General features: G+C 39.9%; 1 protein-coding gene and 1 pseudogene across 1 annotated transcript; both read left to right on the forward strand.

Moving 5' to 3' along the window:
• Nucleotides 1–3747: 3747 nt before the first annotated feature.
• On the forward strand, nucleotides 3748–4626 carry LOC136280319 (putative nuclease HARBI1; annotated as a pseudogene).
• A 1159-nt stretch (nucleotides 4627–5785) lies between these two features.
• LOC136280320 (uncharacterized) lies at nucleotides 5786–11335 on the forward strand. Its single transcript, XM_066165336.1, has one exon. The coding sequence runs from the start codon at nucleotides 5786–5788 to the stop codon at nucleotides 11333–11335; it is 5550 nt and encodes a 1849-aa protein (XP_066021433.1).
• Nucleotides 11336–14210: the final 2875 nt, after the last annotated feature.

The following is a 14210-nucleotide window of genomic DNA, read 5'->3' on the forward strand; positions in this document are numbered from 1 at the left end:
ATCCGATAAACGAATAAGGTATTGCATGGGTCTGCATCAAATCATATACTCAATGACTTCTTCTATTTAATAGGTGTAAATGCAAAGAAGCTGCTGATCAGCACATCATCACAAATCATAGGCTCAGATTGCAAATCACAGAACAGACGTTTACGGCAAATCTCGAGCATGTCATCAACAACTGAACTCACTGACAGTTGCATGCATCATGCACAAGAACATCTAGGTGACTGACTTAGGGTATCAAACAAGGGGCCACATAAAAGAACCAGCAATCAATAAGTTGCCAAGACCATGGATCCATTACTTATTTTAGGACAATATTATCCTCTTCTTTCATTCTCGCCCACTGGAACCTTGCTGTGCAGGCAAGTTGAGAATGCAAAACCTTAACCAAAGTAATCGCACTGAACGAGCTCACTGAAAATTCATTCCAAATAAGCAACAGGTCTTTTTAGCCCATACTAGCTACTCGATTACGTTTCATAGGAGGCTGAAAACAGTCACACGAGTGAGATATGATGAACATTAAAATGGTTGTTTATGTTGAAGGTTGTAAATGATGTCCCGGTCCTCGAAAACTCGCACAAAAACTTGTGCCCCTCCTTTCACTGAGATGTGAGTAAAAATAATCGTGTGAGCCGAGTTCAAAATAGCTGGCAGTAACACAAAAGATTTGCCCAAAAACGTTGTATCGATTAGTTGAACTGACTGTGAAAAAAATTCTTGAGTTCATATAGCAACGAAGTTTTTATTAGCGATAATGAAAATAGTAATAAGTGCGGATCCGACTGAAAATCATTTCACGAGCCTGTGAGGTATTCCTGCAGTTTTCTTTGAGCTTTAGATCGATTGATCTGACGACTGGTTCCGTTCATACTTACAGGGACGTAAGCAACAGGTTACAGTTCTCGGAGCTATTTCCCAAGAATTGCCGGTTACATCCGGGGTACCACAAGGGTACCTACTAGGGCCGATACTGTTTCTGCTGTTTGTGGACGATCTATCAAACGTTCTTAAGACCTCGAGAGGTGCCTGTTACGCCGATGATACTAAGATTTTCAAGAGCATCGATTCCATCACAGACTGTAACGCCTTGCAATCCGACCTTAACAATCTTGTCAGTTGGTCCGAATCATCCGGGCTCATATTTAATCAGTCCAAGTGTAAATACCAGTGCATCACCAGCAAAAAATCACCTGTACAACCTACCTATACTATCAACAAAACGCCTCTGGAATCTTGCGACACAGAGAAAGACCTTGGTGTGCGGGTGTCAAGCAATCTTACCTCGGAAAAACAAGTATCTGAACAGTTTGCGAAAGCCAACAAACTCCTCAGGTTTGTGCGCCGAGTTTCTTGGTACATCCAAGCACCCAAACGCATCGTACACTGTACCTTTCTATCGTCCGGTGCCATCTCGGCTACGCAACCCAAGTATGGTCGCCACAGTCCATTGGCCTACTAAAGCAAGTTGAAAACGTGCAGCGCCGTGCAACAAAACTAATGTTGAAGCTCCCTTTCCGTTGCGATGTCACCTATAAGACCCTCCAACTAACACATCTATTGCCCATCTCATACTGGCATGAATTTTTGGATACAGTCTTTTTCTACAAAGCTGTTAATAACATAGTTTTCAAAGATAGTAAAGCTTTACCTGTAAGCAGGCAATTTACAAGATCTACTAGGTCATCAAGCAGCAGTGCTATTACTTATATTCCTAAGCGAAGTAGAACTGTTACATATCGATGTTCATTTCTCATACGCGCGTGCCGCACATGGAATGTTCTTCCCGCTGAGCTACGCAAAAATCACATCTCTCTAGCCTCTTTTAAAAGTTTATTACTTAAATAGTACAAAAAGGCTCTGAACCTGTATGACGTTGACGACACTAGAACCTGGAGAACAATCTGTCTTAGGTGCAACACAGCGAGGTCTCTCCTGTGCCCGCTGCTTCTAGCAATTTGGACTTCCCTTTTGTTTCCTCCTAAGTTTTCTGCTTACATATTAGTAGATTTAGTTATTAAGTATTTTTTTATATAATTAATTAACGAGGGATACGCTGTAATTAGCTAGGCTGTGTTGGTCTCCCTGTCTAACAATTTTTGTATTCTTTTCTTACAAATTGTATTCTAGTTAGGCGAAGCTAAATAAATAAATAAGATTGTAGTACACAATACTTGCATTGATTCGAGATGAGATTTATTGTTTTAGCTTTTATGGTTTTAGCATTAATTGCATTATTGTGGGACAGGTCTGTGGTCTATAAAGATCAGAAAAACTTAGAAGGGAACAGGAAACCCTCTGTTTTACCAGATGACGTTTATGAAGTCCTGCTCCACCTTGTTGAGGGCAAGGCGCAACCACCAGTGAAAGAACTAACGAGAGTGATGTGCGATAATGGAGAGCCAGCAGAAGGATATCAGTCAAAGAGGACCATGGTGACAAAGCACTATATTACGAGGGGCGTCGAACGTTAAAGTCATCAGAGATAATCAAATTAGTGGTTGAGGAATTTGAAAGGACGAAAGGATCTGGTGTGGGGAAGTTGGCTTGCTCTCGGAGGGACAATTTTTTGGAAGTAAGTCGAGCTTGAATACAAACTATTCTAAACAAGGACAAAATTCATTATCGCCGAAATGCCAAGTTTCTAAATAAGGCGAAGCTGAAACCTATTAGACCCACGGGACATTAAGACCCAAGATAGAATATGACCTTCAAATATGGGCCAAGACGGTGTAAACTGGGCGAAACAGCTCCCTCTTTATCGAAGTATTCTAAAAATTCTAGTGTTGATGACCCTTCATATTTTGCTGGTCAACCACCCACGAAATTTGTCAAAATTTGACAGCCACAATTATTGTTATCATGTCACGAGCTTCTTTAAAATTTAGTTTTTGATACTCGCAAAAAAAAAGATAATTGTATATATATCAATATATCATTCTTTCTTGGATGTTCGTTCGGAAATGTAGATTTCCCACCAAGCTGCAAGAGCAAAGAAAATGTTGGTCGTGGCCCAGTTTTACCCTTTGAACAATGAGGAACGCACGGTTAGGTAAATTGCTTAATTAAAATAATTAAGCTCTTAAGCGCTTTAAAACCTTGAAATATTTACCTTAAAACTCTTCAACAAATGAAGATTGATACTTGATATCATGTTTCGAAGGAAATCTATCCGTTTAGAAACCAATGCTCCATTGTTTTGATAAATTGAAATCCTTCTATTTTCCTTTGGTTTAACCTCAAATAGGCTGTTAGAGTGCTTGGCACAATTACTTGTGGATTGACAACGCTAAAAGTTAATCTGGAAGGCAAGATAGTAATGTTCTTGGTTAAAATATATACCAGTATATAATATATGCATAGGTTGTGATAATTGGATGTAAAAGAATTTAAAAGTTTAAAACCATGCAATTAATATTTATGGGCAAAACCAATGTTGATAATCTAGATGTCCAGAAACTGTCACTGTAATCAGACTCCAGAGCCGTAATGTCTTTTTCATCAGAGCACTATTAACATTTGTAATGTTATGAGTAATTGTTGTTGTAAATGTAAGCTTCTAGAAATCTCCAGGGCCCAGTTGTTCAAAAGAGGGTTAAGTCAGCCAAACCTTGAGGTAAAATTTTGGTTGCCTTGTTCGAAAGAAGGTTAACACTAACCTTAGGTTAAACAGCGGGTTAATTTAACCCACCGCGCAATAAAGGTTTAAATAGCTACCCTCCAGTTAAATAAAGAATAAAAATGGCGAACTTGTTGTTTTGCGATTTATGATGGCGGCGAAGAGAAAGGAAATTCAGAACCGACACTCAGTTCGAAATCAACGATTTCACAGACAAAGAACTGCGTGCTCGTTATCGCTTTAGAAGAGCGTCCATTTTATTTATTGCAAATCTTGTTGCCGGTGATATAAATCACAACAATCGATGAAATCACGCCTTGTTGCCACTCCACCAAGTTTTAATTGCCCTTTGGTTTTATTCAAGTGAACGTTTCCTTCAAGTTATAGGCGACACCTCCGTTGTGGATAAGTCCACCGTTTCCCGTGCCATTACTGATGTCTCTCGAGCTCTTACGGCAAAACAACCCTGCTTTATCAAGTGGCCTTTGACACATGACGAATGTGAAAAAATTAAAAACGAATTTTACATTCGCGGAGGATTTCCTGGCGTTGTTGGACGTGTGGACGGAACTCACATGAGATTACAAGCACCCACACAGGATGAAAGCAACTATGTCAACAGAAAAGGTTCTCATTTCATCAATGTACAAGGTGTTTGCAACCATGAAGGTGAGTAGACTTTTTGCTATTGCAAAACTTCCTGAAGAAAATAAAAATGTAAACATTTAAGACAAAATTCATACACGAACCAAAACATTTAAAGTGGACCGAGCTCTAACCTCAACAAAAATATTGTTTGATTTGAAGGCATGTTTACCAATGTTGTTACCCGCTGGCCAGGAAGAAGTCATGAGAGCCACATATTCAGGACTAGTAACATTTGCACCTATTTGCAAAACAACCATCGCTCCCTCGATAATGGCGCTCTTCTTGGTGACAGTGGGTACACTTGCAGTCCATTCCTAATGACACCTTTTGCAACAACAACAACTCCATCCTAAGAAGCCTATGATAGTGCACACACAAAAATGTGAGTGGTGATCGAGCAAACGTTCGGCTGATGGAAAAGGCGACTTCATGCGTTGCATGCAGAAATTAAAATGACACCTGAAAAGGTTTGCATGATTGTGGGTGCTTATTTATTATAACTGTTCCTAGTTATTTACTTTACTAATTTAATAATTCCCTTTCGAAAGGTCAACCCATGCAGAGCAGCAGTGATAGAACACAGCGACGGTAGTTTTCAGTTATCAGTTAACACCCACAACCACACCCACCAACCACCAACCAGCGGACCCTGGAGCAGCAGTATGTGCCGCCATAACAGCAACAGTTAAGACCATCATCGAGGAAGTTCTGCTGGACCAAATGACTGCTGGACCAAATGACTACTGGACGAGATGACCGATGGACCCTGACCGATAGACCCTGCTCAAGTCTACCCAGACCAGAGTATATTGCCCGTGCTGCCAACAGAAAGCGCCAGCAGCTACGACCGAAAGACCCGCTGAACCTCTACTTCGAGCTGGAGGAAAGCTACCACTGCATGAAATGTCTAATATAAGGAGGTGTAATGAAGCATAATATATTGTGCATACAGAACGATCTACTGATGTATAATGATTTTGTTGTACAACGATTGTATACGGTTCAGTATACTTCTCTTCCTAATTCATGTGTGTACTGAAAATTATATTTTCCTTACACAAAGTGTATGATTAATTATACAAGTAATTTAACATACTTAGAAAGGAGCTCTTAACTGGACATATTTGGTATGATACAATATCTTCTAGCCCACAAAAGTTACTTAGGGCAATATTGTATTGCGCAAAATTCTAATTTCTTTGCGCATTATAATTTGATGACATAACAGATATAATTGTTAAGATTTTCTATCGCTAGACAGTGTTACGGACACCTAGAACCAATGGGTAAATATTTATCTTGATTTCTTTCGATATTATCGATATGAACTGAAACTAATTTGTTAACGCATTACTTTACAGATTTCGAATCTCCGATCCATATCCATAGATTTTGTCATAACCTTCATCCGTTATTTATTGTAATAAAATATAGAGGTTTGGAACTTTTGGTACATTAATGTCCTAACACACCGTCACATTCGAAATCCATTGGGACGTGAACACGAAGATAATGGATCCAGAAAAAGCGAAAACAGACCGGAAGAATGCCAGAACAATCTTCACAAGGAAAAGGAATGAGCTGCTGAGATCTGTCCGCGACAGAAGAATAGCAGATGTGATTGAAGACGATTATGCTGAGCTCGTCAAAGCATGGAAGGAATTAGAAGGTAAACACAACGCCTATATAGAGCTCCTGAAGGATGACGAGATGAACACAGCAGAAAATTGGCTCGAAGAGCTACAAAACCTATACACGGACGCGAGAAATTTAAAATTTGAATACATAGAAAATGAAACAAGAGCGCGCGCAGAAAAAGAACGCGACGAATCCGCAAGCAAAGAAAAGGAATGCATTCTCAACAAAAGGAACACTGCACGCGCAGTCTTTGATGCCTTATATGGTAATGCTTCCCATACGATGGAAAACGAAAAGGTTACAACGACGCACATGAAAAACTTGCAAAGTCAGCTTGAAGAGGCTTTTGTCGACTGTAAACAAAAACACGAAAAGTTAATCGAGCTCATTGATAAAGACTCCGCAGAACGAGAATTGCGGTGGATTTTTGACGTTCAACAACGCTACAGTGAAATTTCAGAATTAATGGCAACCCGCGTCGATGAAAATGAAAGCAAAACCTTCATCAAATCCAATGACGGAGCAACCCTTAAGCTTACCACTGATGCCATGAAACCTAGCAATATTCACCTAGAAAAGATCAAAATGCCGAGATTTGATGGCGAGTTAAGAGATTACCCCCAATTCAAACGAGACTTCGAGAAACAAGTTATGCCCAATTTGAATATTAATACCGCACCTTATACGCTAAGATCCTGCTTAGGAATGGAACCCCTTGCTCATGTAAAAAGCGTAGACAACGACATCCAAGCAATGTGGGAGCGACTAGACTCCAAATACGGCGATCCTGCAAAAGTCGCTGATGCCATCATCAATTCCATTCAGAATGTTAAATGTATTAAGGAAGGTGAGCACAAAAAGTTCATTCAATTCGTCAATGTCATTGAAGAAGGCTATCGCGATCTATGCAACCTAAAATTGGAGAAAGAGATAACTACAACTAGCTCGATCAGCATCATTGAGAAACGATTACCCCCTGACGTAATGAAAGAATGGGCGAGATTAGTCAGTAACGACACGAGCACCATTGATAAAACTGATAAGTTTCCAAGTCTATTGAGATTTCTACTGAACCTGAAGAGAGCTCTTGAATACCAGAACGCAGAGTTACGCCTGAGCAGTGAAAAAATTAAGGGTTCCGTGAATCATACTGACAAGAAAGATGACAATCCAGTTGAACAACAACGAAATACCAAACAAAACAGACAATGCCTAATTCACGAAAATGGTAACCACTGGACAAGCGAGTGCCGAGTATACCTCTCCAAACCGATTGAGGAAAAGGAGAAGATTGTCAAGGAGAAGGGTGCTTGCTGGTCGTGTTTGAGACGTGGACATCGCTCGCAACAATGTCGAAGCAAACGAATCTGCAATGTCAATAATTGCAAAAGAACACATCACAGTACACTGCATCAAGAGAAGAAAGAAGAACCCTCGCCCAAACAAGAAGAAACGCCACCTTCAGTTTCTGGCACGGCAGGTGTATGCGACAGCACTGACGTTGACACCTGTTTACTTCAGATACAGAAAATACGAAGTCCAAAAGGTTGGGTTAATGTCTTGTGGGATAATGGAGCATCTCTTTCCTTTATTACAAATGCAAAAGCAGAGGCAGAGAAACTAAGAGGAACCAAAGTTCAGCTATCTCTGGTTAAGGTTGGAGGAGAGAATGAAGCCCTGATTTCATACAAGTACAAACTTCCTCTATTTGACCTACAAGGAAATCAGATTTACTTTGACGTGTACGGGATAGACAAAATCACTTCAGACATCCAGAACGTTAAGATAGACGGGATTGCAAAACACTTCAATAACATACCAAAAGAAGATCTTGTTCGACCCACTGGTACCGTCGATGTTTTAATAGGCTATGAATACGCCAACTATCATCCTCAGAAGGAGAAGAACGTCAACCACCTCCTACTCCTAAAGAACCGTTTCGGTAGATGCCTTGGCGGGACACATTCTTCAATCAAGAATATGAATGAAGAGCAACCTCTTAGAAACATCAGAGCTCATCATGTACGAGCAGTAAGAATCGAAGATTTCTATAACATCGAGAATCTTGGGATCAATTGCAATCCGCGCTGTGGAGGCTGCAAATGTGACAAATGTTCAGTCGGAAGTAAAAACTACAGCATCAAAGAGGAGAAGGAATTAGCACTAATCGACAAGAATTTGAAATACGACGAAGAAAATAAGGTATGGATTGCCGGGTATCCATGGATCAGAGACCCTTATGAACTTCCTGACAACAAGCGCGTAGCATTCAGCATGCTCATGTCAACTGAAAGGCGACTCATGAAAAATAAAGCTCACGCTGACGTCTATCAAAAGCAAATAGAAGATATGATTGCTAGAGGTGTAGCAAGAAAACTCTCCCAGGATGAGTTACAAAGCTATAAAGGACCAATCCACTACATTTCTCACCACGAAGTCCTGAAACCCGACTCAAAATCGACCCCCGTGAGAATCGTCTTCAACAGCAGTGCGAATTATATGGGACACGTCCTAAATGAGTATTGGGCCAAGGGTCCAGACTTACTGAACGAATTACTAGGAATCCTGATACGATTCAGAGAAAATGAAATCGCCATCATCGGAGACGTAAAGAAGATGTATCATACTGTCAGAACTCAGGAAATTGATCACCATACTCATCGCTTCCTATGGCGTGACTTCAATACAAGTCAACATCCCAATACATACATCATACAAAGGGTTTCCTTTGGAGATCGCCCCTCTGGGACCATAGCGACACTGGCATTACGCAAGACAGCAGAGCGACTCAAACAGCAATACCCTGAGGCAGCAAACGTAATAATCAATAACACCTACATGGATGACCTTATCGAAAGTGTTCCTACGCTGAAAGACGCCAAAAACCTTGCCTCAGACATGGAGAAAGTTCTGATCACAGGAGGATTTCAGATTAAAGAGTGGATGTATTCCTATAACGCAAGCCATGTTCAATCAATCCTACCAGTTACACCCAACACAGCGACGGAAAAGGTCCTTGGTGTCGAATGGAATACTAACCAAGATGAACTTTGCTTCAAGGTCAAGCTAAATTTACAAGGCAAAATGAAGAAGAAGAATCCCAAGCCCATCGCTTGTGACGCTTTGACAAAAAGGAAGATCCTGTCACAAGTGAACAGCATATACGATCCACTCGGACTAGCAGGACCAGTTACTGTCAAAGCTAAGATCCTCATGAGACAACTATGGATAAGTGACCTCACCCTCGACTGGGATGATCCTATACCATCAGATCACACGAAAGACTGGATGATTTTCTTTGATGATCTGCCAGGAATGAATGAAGTGAAAATAAGAAGATGCATGAAAGCTCCTAATACCGTAGGAAATCCTATCCTCATCATTTTCTCTGACGGGTCGACAAACGCATATGGCGCATGCGCATATGCTAGATGGAAACTGACAACAGGAGAATTTGATAGTCATCTCATCATATCTAAAAACCGCTTAACACCTGTAAAGAAAATATCCATCGATCGTATCGAACTTTGCGGAGCTGTACTAAGCAGCAGATTGAAAACAACTATAACATCCCACTGTAGATACAAGTTTGAAAGAATCATCTATATTGTAGACTTGCAGATTGTCCATGCCATGATCCAGAAGGAGAACTATGGTTACAACACATTCGCAGCCGTTCGGGTGGGAGAAATACAAGAAAACACAGATCCCGAAAACTGGTATTGGACAGAGAGCAAAAATAACATCGCCGATTGGCTGACCTGCGGAAAGAAGTCAAATGAAATTGGCATGTACACTTTGTGGCAAAAAGGACCGGATTTCCTGAAGCTGCCTGAATCTGCATGGCCAATCACACGTACTTATACACAACGGCATGCAAACGTAATCACACATACCAAACCAGATGAAGCTGTAAACGATTCACTCGCAAAACCAATAAACATTGATAGGTTCTCAACCTACAATAAGCTTATCCATACAACCGCTCGAATTCTAGCAATGTATAATAAGACACACAAGATGACATTTAAAAATGCCTCAAGACCGCTCACACCAGATGATATCTCGAAGGCGGAAACATTTTGGATTCATGAAGCTCAAAAATCAATGCAACGTGACATAGATAAAGGGAAATACAAACGACTTTGTCCAAGGAGACGTGATGATGGCATATACGTCGTAGGTGGCCGCGGTGAGAGATGGATCGAGAAGAGTTATAACAAAACCGAGGTAATACTTCTGCCATATCAACATCGCCTCTCACGCCTTTATGCTGAGCATATTCACAGAAGAGGCCATCTCGGATTCCTCGCGACGGCCAGCAAGGTGAGATCAAGATTTTGGATCACGAAGTTGTTGACACTAACCAAATCCATCAAATACAACTGCATTATCTGTAGAAAGCTTGAAAGAAAACCAGAAGAACAAATTATGGGAAAACTCCCAATAGAGAGGCTGAAACCCGCACCCCCGTGGAATTCCACTGCGATTGATTATTTCGGACCCTTCAAGATTAAAGACGAAGTCAAGAAAAGAACATTTGGAAAGGGATATGGAGTACTGTTCAACTGCATGGGAACCAGAGCTGTCCATATCGACATAGCTCCTGATTACAGTACTGACAAATTCTTAATGGTACTAAGAAGATTTGTATCGATCAGAGGATACCCTTCCAAATTGTATTCTGACAATGGCAGCCAATTAGTAGCAGCAAGTGCCGAGCTAAAGAAAGTCATCAACGACTTAGATAAGAAACAGCTATTAGAGTTCGGAGTAATGGAAGGATTTGAATGGAAGTTCTCATCAGCAGATGCCCCCTGGCAAAACGGTGTATCGGAAGCACTTATTAAATCCGTGAAAAAAGCAATCACATTAGCTATTGGTGAAAGCGTTCTAACCTTCTCCGAGTTACAAACCATTTGTTACGAAGCGGCAAATCTTGTAAATGAACGACCAATCGGCCGACATCCTACATCAACAGATGATACCTATCTTTGTCCCAATCACCTCCCCCTTGGTAGAGCAACATCAAGAGTACCAAGTGGACCTTTCAAAGAGCCGTCCAACATCAAACAGCGCTTTGAACTTATACAACAACTAACTGACTCATTTTGGCGGAAATGGACTCGAGACTACTTTCCAAGCTTATTAGTCCAACAAAAATGGCACACGGCCCAGAGAAACCTTGAAATTGATGACATTGTTCTTATCCAAGGTTCTAACGCGAAAAGAGGACAATGGAAACTTGGGAAAATATCAAAAGTTTACAAAGGGGAAGACAGGAAGGTCAGACGAGCCCTCGTCGAATATAAAAATCCCAAGCCTGGCGAAAAAGTGACCGAATACAAAGGGAAAGGCTTTACAACTATCGAACGACCAGCTAACAAGCTGATAACTATCCTACCTGCATCAGAACACAAATGAACTATCTCAAAACATTTTGGCAATAATAACTCTGAACTATTATGTTTAATTCTGAAATGATTTTTACCGAAAACTTTAAACAGTCTGTAATTGCCGGCGGGGAGTGTATTGCGCAAAATTCTAATTTCTTTGCGCATTATAATTTGATGACATAACAGATATAATTGTTAAGATTTTCTATCGCTAGACAGTGTTATGGACACCTAGAACCAATGGGTAAATATTTATCTTGATTTCTTTCGATATTATCGATATGAACTGAAACTAATTTGTTAACGCATTACTTTACAGATTTCGAATCTCCGATCCATATCCATAGATTTTGTCATAACCTTCATCCGTTATTTATTGTAATAAAATATCGAGGTTTGGAACTTTTGGTACATTAATGTCCTAACACACCGTCACAAATATATTATTATTGGCAAATATAATTTAATGAGACAACCTCTGCTCGAGATTTTTGGAAGACAGTAAGATCTTTCGAGGGAAAACAAACAGCTACAAATATCGGACCGATTAAAGATAGTTCCGGAGTTATTCACGCAGACGATACATCAAAGGCCAACACTTTAAATTCCTTTTTTGTCAATGTTGGAAAATCCCTCTCGAAATCAACACAAGATTCTTCAGTAAACTCTCCTTGTCAGTCCGCAAGAAAAAACAGTGCCTCTCTTTATAACATAGCCCTTAACAGAGATCTTTTAAAATCTTCTCTAAGGTGTTTGAAACCTGGCAAGGCGAGTGGACCTGATGACATATCCAGCAAAGAGCTGTACCTTATTGGAGACGCATTTTTGGATTGCTTTATGCCACTGGCTCAAAGAAGTATTTTGGAATGCAAACTCCCCAGCCAGTGGAAACAGGCACAGGTAAAATGTCTTCACAAGAAGGGGAATACTCTCGACTGTGAAAACTACAGGCCTATTTCCCTTCTTAGCATTCCGGGCAAGCTATTGGAGAATGTTGTAAGCCAACAACTTGATAACTTCTTATATAGTAACAATCTGATCTCCTTAAATCAATGGGGCTTCAGAAAAGGAAGCTCACCCGAGCTGCTCTTACTTTCCGTTACAGAACGATGGCGTTTAGCCTTGGATGAAAGCAATATTATTGGCGTAGTCTTTATTGATTTTCGGAAAGCGTTTGATTGCGTCAACCACACAGTTCTTATGGATAAATTACACTCTATAGGTATTAGTGGCTCTTTTTACGATTGGCTCTTAAATTATCTTGATAATCGTAAACAATTTGTCACCGTAAATGGTTCAAACTCAGAATTGTTGGAAATAGATACGGGTGTACCCCAAGGGTCTTTACTTGGTCCTAGACTTTACAGCATTTACTCAAATGATCTGCCCGGAGCCACAACGAACGCTTCCGTTGAAATGTTTGCAGATGATACTACTGTTTTTTGCATTGGAAATACTGTTGATGAAGTTTTATTTAAGATACAGAAAGCGATCGTTGACTTAAACAAATGGGCTAAGGATAACTTCATGACTATTCATCCCGCAAAAAGTGAACTAATGTTGTTATCAAAATCAAGATTCATCGGACCCCTACAGAAAATTTGTTTAGGGCAAAATGAGTTGTCATTTGTTTCCAAAGCTACATGTTTAGGGATTCTTATCGATAATAAACTCTCTTGGTCGCCACATATAAAATCTTTGAGCAAACGTTTTTCGGCAAGAGTGAAGAAACTCAAACACCTAAAAGGACTCGACAATCGCCTCTTAGAGTCAATTTATTTCAAAGGTATCATTCCAAGTATTGCGTATTCTATTGCATTATGGGGATCTTCTAAGTCACTTCAGACACTGGAAGACATTCACATTGGAGCCGCGAGATTTATTTTTAACCTAAAGGAATCTACCCCCAATACTGAAGTTCTGGCAGCGACAAAATGGAAGTCCTTATCATATTTCTATAAAAAGAGGATTGCCACTATAACCTATCAGGCATTTTACAATAGAGCTCCGGCTGCTATAAGCTCTTTGTTTACTAAACACTCTCCGTTGAGAAATCTAAGGGACAATCTGAAGCTATTCGTGCAACGCCCTAAAAGTGACTTCCGTCGATCTTCTTTTTCTCACCATGCGTCTGTTCTATGGAACAACTTACCCGTGTACTTGAAGAGCAAACCGAACATTGTTTCTTTCAAATCTGCTCTCAAAGCAAAATCCGACATTTTAGATAAAATAACATTTAATGGTTTACAGGGACTAAATAAAGACGTTGTAAATTACATATATTAAAGCTATTTTACTACTTTTATTTATTTTATTACTTTTTATTACTACTGTAAATCAACTGTATATTATATTACTAGGTCTTACATCCTTTCTTACTTACCATAATTTCGCAACTTGTTATTGTTATTATTTAAATTTTGTAGACACTCTTTAGTTTTGTAGGTCCACATCAGCTTTTTAGCTGCCATTTATCGACCTACGTGACAAATAAAGTATGTATGTATGTATGTATGTATTTGGCAAATTGCATTGTATGAAATGTCGAATATGAGGTGGTACATTGAGGCAGTATACACTAAGTCTACGGAACGATATACTGATTTAATGGTTTATATGGTTATGGATATACTCGACATACATGTCCTTATCCTTGTGTGTAAGTATAGGAAATCGTATGAACGCGAGTGCATTTCGTGATTTATGGGCACTAGTGATGTTTTGAAAGTTCTCAAAATTGCACAAGCCGTAGGCGATTGCAATTTGAGAACTTTCAAAACATCACGAGTGACCATAAATCACGAAATGCACGAGCAGGTTCATACGATTTTTTATTTATTATATTCTCGATTTTTTTATAATTTGGTGTTCAAATTTGGCGCTTCCCCGGTGTTTCCATGGCA

The sequence above is a fragment of the Pocillopora verrucosa genome, chromosome 4 (assembly GCF_036669915.1).
Source record: "Pocillopora verrucosa isolate sample1 chromosome 4, ASM3666991v2, whole genome shotgun sequence".
Taxonomy (NCBI): Eukaryota; Metazoa; Cnidaria; class Anthozoa; order Scleractinia; family Pocilloporidae; genus Pocillopora; species Pocillopora verrucosa.